The 18,429-nt window shown below is 31.7% G+C and overlaps 1 protein-coding gene across 1 annotated transcript; it reads left to right on the top strand.

The window, feature by feature from the left end:
- The first annotated feature begins 677 nt into the window (after positions 1 to 677).
- LOC148597921 (uncharacterized) lies at positions 678 to 17,875 on the top strand. The gene is made up of 6 exons (XM_088560629.1): positions 678 to 825; positions 6,188 to 6,264; positions 8,179 to 8,429; positions 13,350 to 13,527; positions 14,636 to 14,815; positions 15,238 to 17,875. Exons 1-6 carry the CDS (start codon positions 821 to 823, stop codon positions 15,474 to 15,476), a joined length of 930 nt encoding a protein of 309 aa, XP_088416755.1. The 5' UTR covers positions 678 to 820; the 3' UTR covers positions 15,477 to 17,875.
- The last annotated feature ends 554 nt before the right edge of the window (positions 17,876 to 18,429 follow it).

Raw genomic sequence — 18,429 nt, 5'->3', positions numbered from 1 at the left:
GTTTTGTAGTACGGGACAGTTCATTTTAGATGTTATTATGTAGGAGAGAGCCTAGTGGTCTAGGATGCTGAACTTTGTGCAGGCGGTGTTGCCATAGATGTCACAGCGGTACGAGTTCGAGTCCCGCAGAGGGAACAAACCAAATATTTGTATCGCAAATTTGACAGTTCTAACATCGTTGGGAATTTTTTAGACCTTTCTATACGTTTACATATCTTCCCTATATCAATTTGATCCCATGGAGCAGTGTAGCGAATAGAGTCGTCACATTCTGAGACGTTTGTATAATATTGATTTGTTGTAACATGCATCATTAATTTGATCCTCTATCCTACATAATGACATCTAAATGAACTGTCCTGTACTACCATACATCGTGTACTAAGTTACAGCCCTAGATTAATCCTACGAGGAGGAATGACCCGGCCAGCGAAAGCTGTATTTTTTATATAGCCTAGCTGGCCGTGTGGTCTAGTGCAGGCGGTACGAGTTCGAGTGCCGCGGAGGAAACGACCAAAAATTTGCATCGCAAATTTGACAGTTCTAACATCGTTGGGGATTTTTCAGACCTTTCTATATATATATATATACACACACACACACACATACATTTTGCAACAAGGTGCGTTTGATTTCCGGATTTGATCACGAAATTGGTTTTGTTTTGTAGTCTCGCCAGTCCAAGGGGAATAATAAGAAATTATTGATTAGAATGTTGATGAGTAGATAATTATGATGAGCTGAAATAATTAGTTATTTACGTGTTAATTATCGTGTAATTGGTGGAAAATATCACTACAAATGGTGTAATTGTGTTTGTATGAGGTAAGATTGTCGAATATTCAATATATAGAGACGAAATATTAAATTTATGACAGGTGAAATGATGCAGGTTTTGCTAATTTCTCGGAGAATCCAGATTTCTACTGTGACCTACATTTTTGTGTGTAACAATGACAGGATAAACTGTTCGACAATCGATGAGGATTATTTCTTTGATGTTCTCTTTGATATGTTCCGAGTCGGCAGGGTAGAATTTTGTTAAAGACTCCTTTGGCTTTGTTCTGAAAAGAGCGAATTTATGATTGTCTGTTTATTAAGTTACATATGTAAATGGACACTTGGTTGGTTTAAGGTAAAAATTGATTTTACATGCACTTATGTCATTATAACAATAATGGGGAATGTTGAGCACTGTATAGTGTATAGGACATCTGCATGCTTCGATAAAATTTAATAATTAATTGGAACACCAAAACAGTAAATACATCTAGATTTGTACATGTCCACATGATTTATGATAAATCAAGCTGTAAACACTAACACATTGATCATGTTATAATACATTGTATTTTGTTGTTAATTTCTTCTCTATTTTTATCCTACTGAAACATTGAATAGATCTACATAGTATACATCCACTTTTATCAGGGAGCATAAATCACCTCGCATACATGCAAATGAAAAATGTTACATGTCCATGTACTAAAAATGCATACCATGAAGACTCAAACTCCAAGCAGGTTACACAAAAAAATTGCAACATTTGTTTTTCATATGCTTTGATAACACCTGAAAGACATATGTTTCTCATCTTTTTCATGTATGTTTAGGATGGCTATGTACAACATGAAAATCATATACAAATGTATTTAGGACTAACAAATTAACTAATGAAAAACGGGTACAAATGTAGATAAAAAATTGTATAGTAATTATAAGTTAGAGTTTTTATAGTATTAAGGAAAATTGTTGATTCAGTGTTATTTTTTAGGCACAAACAAAAATGTTTATTCCCATATCAATTCTAACATGCATTGTATGTTCCCATTTATTTTAAAATGCATGAAAACATGTGTTGGAATTTTTCGTGTTGGGCTGAAGAAGCAATTGTCTAGTTAAGTCTTTAAACTTGCTACTTAAATCGCTTTATCTACTGCAACATACATATGTAGATACATTGTACATTGCAACATTGGTAGGCCACCCTGCCATGCCCCCGTTCTTGAGAGATTATATTGTACATGTACATTACCATGAATGACTCTTTAACACAAACATCTCACTACCTAATTTTAGCTGGGCCTCAAATTAATCTTTAAAGCATGATTCACTTCACAAATGATCAAACCCTAAACTCCTCGGTGATACATTGTAGTTCGGTGACAAACCAATAGGAAAGAGTATATTCTTTAGCCAAGTAGATTAACCAGCTACATGTATCTACATTTGTACTACAACACAGCTTGGCTGTCCTGCCATGTATTTTTCACATTACATTATACATGTATATTTCAGAAAGGTAATGGACTATTTACATGTATACATGTATATGTGCTAATTAAGATACTGACTGAAGAGGATCTAATCAAAACTTTGGGATTAATATGAATCTCATTAAATTCAATTTTTTCTGGGTAACTACTAGTGCCTTATTTATTGGAGCAGGCAGCATATTTTTCATGGTGTATTTTCTAAACTGCCAAACCCTGATTAAGAAAATTTGAAAATTTTGGCTAGGAATTTAGACCTCATACTTGGAAGAGTATATAGGAACAAATATTTTAAAGTTTATTAAACTTTATTGTACATGTACATACATGTATGTACTTGCATGTCAATTTACCCCTAGAGTCAGAATCCAAATGAGTTTTGTAATGACAGTTATGTTGCTTGAACAGACTGACAATCAAACTCCAGATATACAGAGTTTTGAAATTTAAAGAGGTGGTTGTGACATGTCTTCTGAAATAGGATGTATAACTCTGGGCAGGAGATTTCAGGGGTCCAAATTTATTTTCAAGAGTGAAGGTTCTGGACAGTTCTTTCAACTCAATGGTTCACTTGAATAAAAAACAAAACAAAAGTGCAAAATGAAATATCAATGCATAAATTCAAAGATCATGGGCTATTTCAAAGGTCATAGGGCAGAACTTGAGTCCCAGGCCTTAGACCACCACTATTTGGAACCCCTGTGTATCACATGTATGGTGATTGTGACATGGTTCATATTTGTAATATTTTTTAAAAATTTTCCATTCCCTTATGCTAAATTTAAAGTTTCTGTTGTATGTACATGCATGTACATTTGTTTCAAGTAACATATGAATGAAGTTTTTGTACATGCAATGATCATAGTTACAATGTATGTATAGTTAATTGATATCCTATTGGGTTTATTATATATCTGTTGGATGTGCAGTTTACAGAGCAAGTAGATTGATCAAATCAGAAATCAATAAACCCCACATACATAAAGTGGTTCATGGTTACACATGTACAAGTATTTGTTCTTTTGAATAATTTATTAGTATCCTGCAAAATTAGAATGAAGTCATTCATGCAAAAAATATCATATGCAGTGAAACCTGTTTTAAAAAGAACCTCGAAAACAAAGGAAGCCCTGTCTAAACCAGACACTTTTTAAAGTACCTTTACAACAGTTTGAATGTATTCTGAACCTTGGTAAAGCAAACACCTGTCTAAATTAAACACCTGTCTAAACTGAACACCTGTCTATTAAACACCTGGCTAAACCAAACATCTTTCTAAACTGAACACCTGTCTAAATCAAACACCTCTAAACAAAACACCTGACTAAACCAAGCATGTCAAAAACACTTGTCTAAACTGAACACCTGTCTAAACCAAACACTGTCTAAACTAAGCACCTGTCTAATCTGAATAATTTCTATGGTCTAAAAATGGTTTGGTTTTGACAGGTTTCACTATCTTTTGATTGGGTTGGACTTGTGCAAATTGAATTCAAGTATTGTGAATGTTGGTCAAACAGATAGGGAAATTATTTTAGTAACATTTTCTCATCAACTATAAATCACAGCTACTAGATATCTGATCTGCAACTTTGGTATGTGGTCCCATATCATAGGAGGTCATTCCTGTCTTTGACCTATATAAATTTTGTTTGTACAGGTAGCCTGAGGCTTCATATAATGAAACATTCTAGCAAAGTTATCAAGTGTGCTGGTAAAAGTCAGAGTTATCTTCCTTTGAAGAATATGATAGTGCACTCCATTGATTTTTATACCCCCACTTAATGAATGGAGGCTATTGCTATTACCTTGTCCATCTATCTGTTGGTCAGTCCATCCGTTACACTTTTCGTAACAGATTTCTCAGCTTCTACGGGAGGGAATGCTTAGATACATGTAATTGGTGTATTTGGTGTATTGCTTTTGCATGATGACTTGTACCCTGTCTATCCTTTTCAGGTGACTTGCTCATTTACTTCCTGTTAACTGATCAACGTCATCATTTATCAGATGGAACAAAATGAAAATTTTCGTAACAGATTTCTCAGTTTCAATAAGAGGGGAAGCTTAGATATTTGGATCATTGCCTTTGCACAATTACTTGTACAGTGTCTCCCCTTTTCAAGTTCCTTGGTGATCTTCGTGTACTTCCTGTTTACTGATCAACCCTTTGTCTCCCTTTCCCAATTTGAGTGATAATATTCTTTGCACAACATAGCGTACAACCAACAGTTTTTCATGTCACTAGAAGAAAGAATTGAGAAAAAAATCTTAACAGCAAATTTTTAAGTTAGATGATTTTTTGTTATGTACCATTATTCTGTCATTTTTATCAAGCTTAAAGTTACTTACATTGTACATGTTTCAAATTTACTTTCAAGAGTGGTAGTTCTTTGACTTTTCCAAGTTTCAAATCAATGGCCTACTTCAGGAAAACTTTTAAGTAGTTTTCTGTCTAAGAATCAGGCAAAATGTGTATAAGGTGTGGCACATGAAGAAAAAATACAGATATTTTATTGCATTATCCAAGTATTTATACCTCATAACCTCAAGGAATTACTGTCAAATTGTTTGTAAAGTTTGCCTTTTAAAGATATTTATAGGTCATATTTAGTTGAAATGCACTATGGAAAATTGGCTGGAAAATTTTCCCCAACTCTTTCCTTATATAAGCAGTCAAAAAATATCTATGTCACCAATGCTTTAGGACAAATTTATATAGCTTTTCAGTTGTTTCCTAGATGTATCTGAATTTGTTTGAGGCAAAAAGACCAACTTGAGAAAAGTGATGTGCCACTTATTGCCTGATTCTTACACAGAATGGTACTTAAGTCCGTAGTACTGTGTCATGAGAAAAGTTCCGAGGTCTAGGCCCTACGTTAGTAAAGTGTCATAGGTTTAAGGACAGAAATTGAGGTCCCAAACCTTGGACTTATTTACATGTACAGTACACCCAGAGAAGGAAGACTCTCTTACTTTTATTTCAGTGTCCAGTGGATCACTGAGTTTTACAGAGTCCCTTCCTAAAATCCTCTAAATGATTTCTCCCATCTGGGAGTATTTTATTGCCTTTTTGGGAGTATTTCGGGGTCACTTCAAGTATTTGTTACCTTGTGTCAGGGTAGGAAACTCACTCAAATTCTAGCCAGTCCTGAGGACAATTTTTCAACATATTTATTATTTGGCTATATTAATTTTTGCTATAATTAGCCAATCTCGGGCTGTCAGGCAGGCTACTATTTATAACTCTGCTTGCGTATTGTAGTCATGTTCACCTGACAGATAAGACAGGATGTAGGTTGTACTTCAAAGGATAATCAGTGCAGTTAAAAACTCCCAGCTGGGAGTAGTTTATTGCCTTTTGGAGAAAATATGCCAAGATTACTCCAGGATTTTTATGGCATTTTTGGGAATTTCCCAGAGTCACTCCGAAAAGTAACTCAAAAATGGGAGTTTGAGAATCTATACTCTTGGGGTGTACTGTAGCAAATTAGAAATCCCTTCCACTTAGAGTATTAAGAGAGGTTTTTTAATTAACAAAAAGTCTTTTAGAAGTTTTTTTGATTGGCATCTTGAATTTTTTTTTCTTAAGTTTATTAAAATCTAATTCTACTACAAAAACATGTAGTTTTTAACCAGTGTCTTCCAGTAATTTAGACATCAATGACATGGAGAAGTTTTAGTAAATTCTGTTTGAAAACAACAATATTGACATTTTTGTGTATGTAATCTTCATTGTATTACAAAAACTTCTCTGTCAAAGACAAATGGGAGAAGTGAGCTCCAACAAGGATAAGTTTTTGTTCATTTCTCCCTCTAGATTAGGCCCTGTTTAAACTACCATAACAGTTAAATACATGGTTTAAATGTTGGGTTTTTTCCAATCAATTCATGTATTTACATGTATTTTTCAGTGTTGTTGCCATGGCGGTTGAAATACTTATTTTGGTAGCAGCACAAATTATTGACTGCTTAGCTTTCCAGAAAACTGGTATGTATGTACTCGGGCAAAAAAAATATTTGTCTATTGCCTTTTTCACCAGAATATAGCTGAAATATTGCTGCTCGGGCGTTAAACCCCAACAATCAATCTATTTCCTTTTACCTTGTTAACATAGACTCAAAACTGCCCACCATGAAATAATCTGATAAAAATTCGAGGAAAATTCTTATGGTACCTATTTTGTTAAAAAAAAAATCCAGAAATAGCTTTTATCAGGTTCTGATCCAGGTCGGCTTCATCAACAAAATTATTGCTCCCAGTAGCGATAGCACAAGTACAAGGGCTAGCCTAGTTTATACAAGTGAGCATAGAAAGGTCATTCATTAAGTGTAAGTGTTTGTAAGAATCAGGCAAATTGGGAAAAATTAGAAACATGCATGTCAAACCCCCACCAATCTGACAATGTAATATCACTCAAGAATACTGTCTATTTGAAAAGTCCATTATTTGATCTCTGCATCACTGGCTTAGGGCAGATATTTTCCAATAGAATCTTAGAAAAATGAGGTTTTTGACAGAGTTTTCTGCCTTTGAAATGTTCATTTTCAGTGCATTTCAATGAAATTGTAACTCAATGCCCCAGCATGATATGGAAAATCTTGTCTGTTTTCCCTGATTCTGATGGTGTAAATAGTCAAATTACACTATTAAAATGATGTTTTTTTTCATACCATGTTTCACTGACTGCCTGATTCTTACAGGGACTGACACATTAGATCCAAGCATGTTGGTCTGAACTTAATTCATTTAGCATTTGTGATAAAAAAAATAATGAATGAAAAAAAAACCTACCTACTTGAAAATATTTGCATTGGTAATTACGAAACAGACATACATCTTTTTTGGTCTCATTGATGTATATGAGACTAAAAAAGAGAGAGGCATACACAAAGACAGCAGAAAAAAGTATTTAACTATTTTTGTCTAAATTTGACATCTATCATATGTTGGACAATTGTTTAAATATCTGTATCACAGATTTCTGTAATGATGTAAAAACAGAAAAAAAAACCAGCAAAATAAGCCATCTTAAGACATTTCTTTGTCTTTAAATTGTAAATGCATCAGTCTGTCCCATCAAAGATTTGAGAACCATTTAGTAATGAAGAGCATGAAGAGGGTTTGTTAAAAAAATGAACAAGTAAATTATTTTCAATAGAATTCAGTTTACTAGTAATTGTTTTGACTGATTCCATTACACCACCACCACCACCCCCTTTTAATTATATTTGATTCTAATGCTTCTGATTAGAAGTAACTCCTTGAAACACATTTAGCATACTGAGATTTACAATATACATGTATACATGTATGATTAGTATTTGTTGTATTTAATACTCTGATTAGTATTTTTATCATAAATGTGACTTTCAAAAACTGTTTAGATTGTTTAGAAAGGTGACAAAATTTTCTGAATTAATGTCTTTTTTTTATTTGCATAATTCTTAGAACATTATTTTCCACTCTCTTTAGTAAAATTGAGGTTTTACCATACTCTCTACAGCTTGCATTCAGAAAAAAATAAATTTTATTGCCTTGAGCAGAGAAATAACTTTTACCATTCAATAATGAAGAAGAATTTATATGTACTGTAAAAGTATATTAATTTGTGGATACCAATTTTTGTGGACTAGGGAAGAAACACAAGCTTCTTGAATTCATGGTTTGGAGGTTTTCATTATACAAATCAATGGAAATCTCCTGTTCATTGGGAACCAAACTTTGTTGTTTGGCCTACCAATGAAAACCATGAAAATTTGTACCCCACGAAAAATAGGACTTTCACAGTACATGTATTTTGTTTATTTTCTATTATTGCCCTTTCCGTTTTTGCACATTTGTACAGAACTAGGATTGGCTGCATTTTTATTTATTTATAACCATAAACTTTGTCAATTTCAGTTGTTATTAATGAGCCCTGCAACAACAACCAACAGTATACCTTGGGTTTGAATGCCCAGTTGTATATATCTGCCGATGGAGACAGATTTTTTGAAGGAGCATGTGGTGTGAGCTTGATCGCTAGCGATGACAAGTTCCAGTGTTCCAACCTTTGTTTTTCAATAAATAGCTATAATTTACAAACATGTGATTTGAGATTAGCTTTGTATGATACGGGAGTATGGAAGTTTGGCTCCTCTAAACCAGCATTTGTAAGTGCTCACATTTATCTTGTAGAAATTTTGAGGTATTTTTTAATGTACCATGTATTTAAGATACATATGTGAAAATAGTCTTTGTAAGCATATAACAATACTAGTAATTTGGGTAAGAAATTCAGTGTCTTTCTTGACTGATTCTGCATGACAAAAAGAAAAATGCAAAGTTTCCATTTAAAATTTTTAACAATTTATTATTTTTAAATCATTAGTATGTAATTCAAGTGAAGTTTAGCATTTCATTGGATTTTTTTTTTATTCGCTGGTTGACTGAATCCAGGAAATATGGAATGTGACAATGTGAAGCTTGTTAACCCATCCTGGCCTAATATAGAGGAAGATCGATGTCTACATTAGCGGTCTTTACCCTAAAAATTCTCTATGACTAGTCTGAATAATAGAGGACTATATAGAATTCAACTAGCCCAAAACATGAAATGTACACATCATTTCACTAGCTCAAATCAATTTGTACTCAGGGCCTAATATTGAGGGAGAAATGGGCAAAAACTCCTTGATTGTGCTTAATTCTCCCATTTGTCTTTGAGAGGGAGAAGTTTTTGTAATAGATTACATAGACATAAATGTCATATTGTTATTTTTCAAACAGAATTTACAAAAAAGCTTCTCCTTGTCATCAATATCTAGATTAGCCCCTGGTACTTGTGGGCTTCAGGCTAGTGGCTAAAGGCAAGCACTGGATTAGGCCCCACCAACCCCTTAGCCTAAAGGATTTGTTTATTTGTGGGTCTTCACCTGAATTAGAATTTAGTGTTAATCATGTGTACCATTACCACTAATTGGTACTGGTATGCCTTTAATACAGGTACACTAGTAAATGTGCCACATATGATTATCATATGATTATCATATGAATCGAGCGTGATATGGTTACCTTATGATTAGGATCATATGATTATCGTATGATCATCATATGGTTTTAGAATCAAATGATAATCATATGGGGCACATTTGGTAGTGTATGGTATATGAATAAGAAAACTTTATTTAGATTCTATACAATAAATTACAGACAAAATAAGCTCTGATTAGCTTTTAATAAAATGAATGTTGGTTGATTTTGTTCTTCATTTGGTCAAAATATAAAATAACCGTCTGCAACCACCTCTTTTCAAATTTCTGGATCTGCACGTAAGATTTAATTTATTTCAATATAAATTATGTTTACTGATGATTATCAAAATGCCTTCAATACAAGTTAAATGCATATGTTGTTTGGAAAATTTTATTAACTTCATTTTTTATTTTGGTCAAAATGCAAAATAATACGCTCTGGAATCAATTGACCCCCTTTTAAAACTTATATATCTGCATCTGAGACAGGGTTGGGGTATTGATTACAAGTAAATACATTTTTGAAACAGAAAGTAATGCAAAGTATTTGTAATTGAAGAAATTTTCAATTACATGTATTTAACAGTATTTAAATACTTTTTGAAAAAAAAAAATTTAAATACTTTTCAATTACATTTCAAATACATTGCTGATACTGTTATCTGGAGGTAGATATGTCAGTTAATAGGCTAAGATTGATCAAACAATATGAATAATATATAATAAAAAAATTAAGTAGCTGTCTTTGTAAGAATCATGCAATATCTGAAAAATGTGATACACCTCAAAAAAGGCTACATATTTTTATTTTTGTAATTAAGTTGTTTTATGGTGTATATTATGCAGTGTGTAATTATTCATTCAAATCTGCTTGCTCTCAGGAGATAATCAACATTGAAAATACAGTAGATTCTATAGTATTTGAGTGCCATTTACAGAGTTATCTCCCTTAATTTTGAAATCTACAGTGCATTCTATACAATTTTTATATCCTAAGAGCACGGGTTATATGAGAAACCACATGGTAATTTCTGTTTACTATGACATTTCATACAAAATATCAAAAATAAAAATATGTAGGCTTTTTACCCATGAATCACATTTTGCATCCTAAGCTGGAGTGCTACATAATTAAATAACATTATTTTGAACATTGCAATAAACCAGTGTTGATTAGTTATATTTTTTCAATTATGTTTTTGAGAAAAGTATATTGACTAAAATTAAAATAAATAGATCATTTTTTACCAAATTCAAAACATTGGATGTATTAGACCTTTTATTTCTGAAGATGGTTGTAGATAGATAGCTTTATTCAGATCAGAACATCATACATACAATTTACAGGACAGCATCCATTCATTAAATACAGTCATACAATATATAGTATACTCTTATGACAATATAGTATTAAAACTTGCCATGAATGCATCTAGGCTAAATGTTAAAATTTAATTGGTAGCCTTAAAAAGTAAAAAGTAAGTTGATATCTAACCTTGGATAGCCCATTAAAGCTGTTCAGCTTATTTCCAATGGGGTCCATTAAATATACCAAAATTTATTTAGGGCTAAAAATCAAAAAGCAACAAATTGACCGATGCAAGACTTAGGCAGGCTTTATATTTATATATTATGAAATAAAATTAGTTTCTAAAGTAACCTTCACTTTTTCAAAAAGAAACTTTTTTAATTCAGTTTTAAAACTGTTCACATTTTTTGTTCTCTTCAATTCTAAAGGGAGACTATTCAAATCCTTTATAGCATTACAATAAAATGTATTTGAAGAATGGCAATTAACTGATGCAGTAAAAAAATTGAATCTACTTGATCTTGTATCATAAGTATGAATATCTGCCATTTTCACAATATTGCTATTCATGTACCTTGGGCACTTATTATAAAAAATTCTATGTGCATGGTTTTGCCCCAATCTATTTGAAGAAACTTCGCCCTTTATATGTTCCATCTAGACAATTACGTTCTGAGAGTGAAATGCTTATCAAACAACTGAGAGCGAGAACAAAAACATAGGTTGAAAGACGCTTCAATAAATCAGCTGCCACATTATGGAATGGTTTGCCCAGTGACATCAGAAAAATTACAGCACTCGAACTATTCAGAAAAAGTGTTAAGACTCATTTTTTTGACTGGCTTACTCGGATTACATGTGAACGTTCTTAGGCTCTTAATTTTTAATTGTTGATGAACTACATGTTGTTTTATTTATTTATATTTATTTTGATATAATAATTTAATCTGCTCATATTTTTATTTCATGATTCCTATTTAATATATATTTTTTTATATAATCGTATTAAGTTTTAAATTTTATTGCTAATTCATTACTGTTCTTTTATAGAATAATTTTAATTTCATTAAATGTATTTTTTTTTTTAAATAGATTTTTACTTTGGATAAATTTTCTATGAATTTTGAATTGAATTTCAGTTGTTTTACCTTTTGTTTAATTTATATTATTTACATATTATTATTTATATTTTGTGATATTTTTATTTATGTAAAGCACTTAGAGTAATTGTAATATTATATAATGCGCTATACAAATATTGTAAATAATAATGATAAAATAAAACATTTAAATATAAGAATTTACCATTAAACAAATATTACATTTATAGAAATTAAAGTGCAAATATGTTACAATGTTTCCATAAAAATATTTGAGTATGAACATCAGCTGTTGCATACAGAAACATGATTGTTTGATTGTTAGTGTGTAACGACTGAGCAGGAATATTTCAGCTATATCCAGGCAATGAACATGAAACAGATGATAAAATGAGCATGAAATGATGATGAAATGAAAAATGGGATAGGACAAAAGGATTATAGGGTCAATGAATTTTGATTGCCAATGGAAATAGGGAGAGGTGGGTAGGGTTGGGCAATTTAGTTACTTGTGGCGGAGCACAAGAGTTCCTACTCCTAATGAATACCATAGCAGTGGCATCTTTCCAAACATGATTAACCACTATGGTTTGTTGTCTAGTTTTCCTTATTATGGCCTGACAAGCCCCAGCATGGAGAATGCCATGGTTACCCCATTCAACAACCTGGTGCACTACCTAGTTGCTCTGTGGGCAGCGCCCTAGCCCCTGTCCAGTGTTCTGAATACTACTTAGTCATTTCTTACCACAAGCTTAGCCCTGCTGCAGACCTTTTCTTTTGATACCTGGACCTGCACACGGGCATTACAGAAAAAATAAACCAAAAGGTTGATTGATTGATTGATTGTTGGGGTTTAACGCCCAAGCAGCAATATTTCAGCTATATTCAGGCAAATAATAATCAAGATAATCATAAGATATAAAACAGTAGTAACAAATACTGAGGCGACAAACCAAAGGATTGAAAACATAGACAAAGACAATATACACTCACATCACAAACCTGAAGCAACACTAATATATTTTTTTCTTTTAAAGAACACCCCTTATAGAACCTCAAAACTATCCTGATCAAAACATTTCCAATTGTCCAACATTTTTTTTACCTTTTTTACCTGTAATACTCAAGTCTTGGACAATCTGGAAGACACCTTAAGCTGGTCTCTCCCAGTGCCCTAAGGTTATATTTAGAAACCCAGAATAACAATGGAAATTAGAAAAGATGTGAAAGTGAGTAAGAAAGTCTCAAACAAAAAAATAATAAAATAGTGTGTTCCAAAGGTGAAATGATTTTTTCTCTATCTTTAAAGTGATCAATTTTAGGGAAATACTCATTTGGAATTAGATTTTTTGATTGAAGCTGCTGGACTGTTTAGGATTTTTTTTGTTGATTAGCATATACAGTGGTCTTTCAAAACATAAAGTATTTGAAACGTAATTAATTAAATTCTCAAAAGTATTAGGAAATAAAATCAAATACATTTTAAAAATCAAAGTAATTGCAAAGTAATGTTTTTAAAAAAAAATCCAAAGTAATTGAAAGTATTTAATTACTTTCAAAAGTATTTGAACCTGTCCCTGATCTGAGATAGGTTTCACTGCAAATAATGTGCACAAGTAATTATACCTTCAACAAATGTATATTTTGTAGGTTGGGCAATGCAATAACAAGTTGCCACGTAAAGATTGGTGTTCATCAGGCAACCAGGCAAACATTAGACTTGAGAACACTGTTGGTACCTGGGCTTCTATGGTTGGCAAATATGATTTTGAAATTTATGTTGTATCAATGTGCTCTAGCACACAAACTGCTGCTGTTCCATATAGAGGTAAGGTATAAAATAAATCTGATTATGTATTTGATATTTTCATTTTTGTGATTTAATAGCACTTTACTGTGTTGACTTAACTGTAGATTGATAAATCATTGCTGATTTTCTCATTTAAGGAGGCTCGAGGGTATAAATTTGAAATACAGATTTTTCTCAAACTTTGCACTTTGAAACCTTTTAATATATGGATTAGAAAAATGCCAAAAAAAAAGTAAGGGGTCACAAACCATCTAAGCTGGCTATCCATCCCTAAAATATAGGTCATTTTCCATATAAATCACCCAAATTTAACAAAGAATGCTAGGGCAATTCTTTTCTTCACTAACAAATATGGTAAACAAAGATAACATCTAAATTACAGAATTACATTAAACTCTAAAACTTTAATAGTGGCGAAGATTAGAAAAATGCAAAAAAATGTATATGTGACCGTGCTTTTAAGAAAAATAAAAGGCAAATATTGTGTGACTATGGCAACAAAAAGTGATATTTTTTAGTCAAAATCAGTCATTTTCTACATCGTAGTCTCTCTAAATGATCACACAAGGCAATATATAGGTACATTTTTTTAATCTCTTTTTTCATGTTGATTCTAACTTTTCTCATCCTGAATTAGTTCTTTAATTGTGATGTGTAGATTGACATTGACACAGTTCAGTCATGTTTAATTGTGATGTTTAGATTGACATTGACACAGTCTTTTTAAATTGTGATGTTTACATTGACATTAGCACATGTTGTTAGTGTTTTCATTAACATTTGCCTGTGCTGATGATTTTATTATCTAGCGTTTAAAGAAAAGTGAATGTGATGAAGTTTCAGTAATAAAAAGAAGGAAGTCAAGGAGAAAAAACCCATGGGCAAAACTAAAAGTTATACAGAGTTTAGCAGCACTAACCAAACCACAAAAATGTGGCTGCACTCATAGGATGGATCCAGAAATTGTGAAAACAAGTGTGGGGGTTCCAGGCTATTATTTGTTGATTTTTGCATTAAAATTAACAAAATTTTCCAATAAAATGGGCAAATTCCTACACTAGAAACTCCTTGAATCCATCATGAACTCAGGTACTCAGAAGTCATAAATCTTATTTCTGAATTTCAGTGTCTGAGGCAGATGACAGTGGGGGAATGGATATCAATACGATCATCCTGGTGGGAGCCATTCTCGGCTGTGTCATTATCTGTATGGCAATGTTTATCATGTTTTTGGTCTGGTATATCAAGAGGCAGGCAATTCTTAATCACCAAAGTGCCAACAGTATGCATAGGAGTGTTTCTAATGGTAAGTGAGGGAGGATAAGGGTGTGAAATCAATGGTAAAATATTGCAATATGCATGGTATAGATGAGGGGAAATCTGTTGGGCAACAATATCAGAAACACAGAAAAGACTGAATGCTAACAAGTCACATGACACAAAAGAAGTTAAAAAGTACATGCACACTACAAACCAGGGATGTGATCTTTCCACAAATTTGCAGATTTCCTCCTGTACAAATCTGGATTTTACCTTTACAATTTTTTTTATTTTACTTCTGATTTTGCCAGTTTCCACTTCCCTCCTATTTCATCCCTAAACTGAGGCTATGCTCAGAAAGGGTTAGCAGTTCCAGTTTATTGCAAGACACCCTACATATTGGTTGTTTTTGGTAAAGACTGGTAAAAATGCAGAATTTTATGTCCTAGTTTTTATTTTTTTTTACAGGAAGTGCTGTATATCATGCTGTACAGGAAACTTGTGACGGACATATTCCATCCGAACCGATTCAGGTTACAGACAAAATGTTAGGTGACGAAGACGAACATCATCGGGTTTGGAACCAACCCACAGCACCACCTATAGAAGATGATTGTTGTGGGGAAAGACCACCAAGTTATCACGAGACGTGTAGTCCCCCATGTTATGAAAACACAAGTCCAGAAAGGAAAAGAGACATTGTATGATTATTTTGGGGGGAAAATAGGACAAGATTTTGATATGACGCATATATTAACCTCGGCCTTGCCTTGAATTTGGCCACATTTGCAGCCATGTCTGTTTTTTATTCAACCCTTAAATACATGCTGTATTTAGAAAAAAGATATAACAGACTACCTGAACAAAACTCTGAAAAGGACATTTATATATGATTCATATTTTCAAGCTTAATAGTAGGATCCATTTGATACTAACCTACAGTACTGCCTGGGTGGATTTTTTCATTTTCACTTACAATATTATAAGAAGATAAATGTTGGGTTTTTATTGCTCTAGGTTTGTGACATGTCTGGATTATTATTTTAAGTAGGCTTGGAATTCTGTATACAGTTTGATGAAGATTGTAGTACATTCAACTTAGTTGTAAGAAAAACTGGAAATAATGGCCTGTGGTACAGATTTTATTAAAGGATGCTTCCATTTGATTTTCTTAAGTTTTCTTTTTTACTTTTCATTTCCAAGTTATACTATATGGCACTCCAATCACCACAAAAAAGGGAAGAGCATTGTAGCTTTTTTCTGAAAAAAAAAAGGTGTCCATGGGAGATTGATAATTGTCAAATCCACCAGGGTTGTAGTGTAGGTGCTGTTTGTTTTAGGCCAAGTAGGGCTGTGCAATATAAGATTGTTTCTTCTTACTTAAATTCAGGTTCTTGAATTGCAACTTCCAAATTACACTTACTTGTTATTTTCTAATTAAAAAAATACATCTAAATTTCTTCTGACTTGTATGATATTTATGTAAATTTTAAAAAGTATATTTGGTAGTAACCATAAAATTAGCCTAAAGAACAAAAGTTAGTAATGTTCATATTTTGGTTCATATGTGGAATTATCTATTATTAAATGAGGAGTGATAAATATATTTAATACTTCATGTCCTTTCTTTCTGAGGGAGCTATACTATATTTGCATCTGGAGTTCTTTGCAGTCATAAGAACCTCTATAATGTAGAGATTGATAGGTAATATGAGGAATTCAACATTTAACACTAAAAAAAATTTTGGTTTTTTTTTTAGAAGAAAGAAATGTTCTTTCTTAAATGTCCTACTCAACTTTTCTTTTCTTGGCCATTTGTCTTTAACACGGTCTTTTACAAACTTTTAAGCACTTGATTTATCACTTACAGTAGAATCTATATTTGATAAAATTCCTGCCATATGTAATGTATGTTTTTAGTGTATTGTATATTATTCATCTTTGTCATTTTCAAGTTTTACCAAATCATGTATTTCATCAACTGCTAGCTCATTTAATTTTGAGTAATATTGTACAATATGTATATGATAAATGTGTATTGGCACTTGCAATCTAGCATCTATGTTTTTAATGTATATTACGGATTCTATAGGAAAGAAACCATTGGTTGTGTCACACAAAATGTAAAATCCTACGCCATTTAAAAAAAAAAATTTAGTATCTTTTTAGGATAAACTTTGTTATACTGTCCAATTAAAGCTTTAGTAATAGTTCGAAATGTAAGAAAAAACTAATGCAAATTAACTTAACCTAAAGAAATCTTTGTTTCTAGTCAGAGTTAGAAATAGCAGCCTGCCCACCGGCCAGGGACTGCCTATTCTTTAGCAGGGCTGGCTAATTTTAGCAAAACTCTATATAGCCATACAGTAAATATTTTGAAAAATTGTATTTAGGACTGGCTAGAATTTGAGTGAGTTTCCTTCCCTGTTTCTAGTAAATTTCAAATTTAAAAATTGCAAGTTGAAGAGTTGAATTTACAGGGCTTTATTTTGCTTTGTATTGCAATATTTAGAAAAACACCAACTATCAAGGTATAATTGTATTTAAAACATAAAAAATGAAGTTTGAACCTACATGTTTTTACATTGTTCATAAATTATTACAATGTTATTATGAAAAATGTAAATGACTGAAAATTGCAATAATTAAAACTCCCTCATTGAATTTTTAAGATAAAATTTGCTGTTTTTCTCAAAAATCACATTTTATACTCACAATTAATTGAATTATTAATTACACATGACAAACTGACTTATGTTTACAATATTTCTGAATTTACAGTTTATTGATATATTGTAAAAGTGAAGTTCTTTGATAGAATGTATTGAAAAATATTTTACGAAAAAGTATGGTTACTTTATGGAAGATTTTTTTTTTTAGAATTCAAATTTTTAATCATGAAAATTAATTTTTTACAAGGGTTTAGTGTGATATGATAAAAAATGATGAATAATTTTAAAAGTGTTTTATTGCTTCGATATACAAAATATTAATTCAAATTTTTCAGATGTTTGTTAATTTTTATAACAAACTAAGAAGAGTAATGTTTTTTGTTTTTTTTTTGCTGCATTTTTAATATGCATTAATTGCTGTTAAGTAGTTGTTGTGAATAAAATCGCTGTATATATTTGTGGGATATGCTTTAATATGTTAATCAAATACACATGTGTATGTATGTAAGAAGGACTAAGTCCTTTCTTGTGGCATGTCATGAGTTATCTTCCTTTGTCTTCTGCTAGTCGGTTTCTTTCCCATTTATTTGACTTGGAATAAATCCTATTTTACAAAAATGCAATAGTGCTCTTTTAGTTTAACAAGTAAGAATTTGAGTTTGAATATTATTACATCTCTGATTTTAAATTTAAGAAAAATTATCGGTGTCAAGAAAAAGGGAGATAACTCTTGAACTAAATTTATTATTAATTATGTTCTATCATTTATAGTAGTTTTTTTCCCTAGTTTGTTTTTATACTTCAATTGGTAGTGATCTTCTGCTTAAAATTTAAGTTAAAAAATTTCAACATCATGAAATATTCTGCCTTGATGATATCAATTATTCAAAAACCCAATTTTGCAGAATCCAATGAATTCTATGATTAGTAATATGATATTTTAAAGATAAGTAGCATTTGGTGTTACATATTTGAACTGATTGAAAGT

The sequence above is a fragment of the Perna viridis genome, chromosome 14 (genome assembly GCF_037379345.1).
Source record: "Perna viridis isolate PV_CMFRI_1.1 ecotype Kerala chromosome 14, ASM3737934v1, whole genome shotgun sequence".
NCBI classification, from domain to species: domain Eukaryota; kingdom Metazoa; phylum Mollusca; class Bivalvia; order Mytilida; family Mytilidae; genus Perna; species Perna viridis.
The sequence above is the reverse complement of the archived record's forward strand: the minus strand, read 5'-3'. Positions and strand labels throughout refer to the sequence as shown.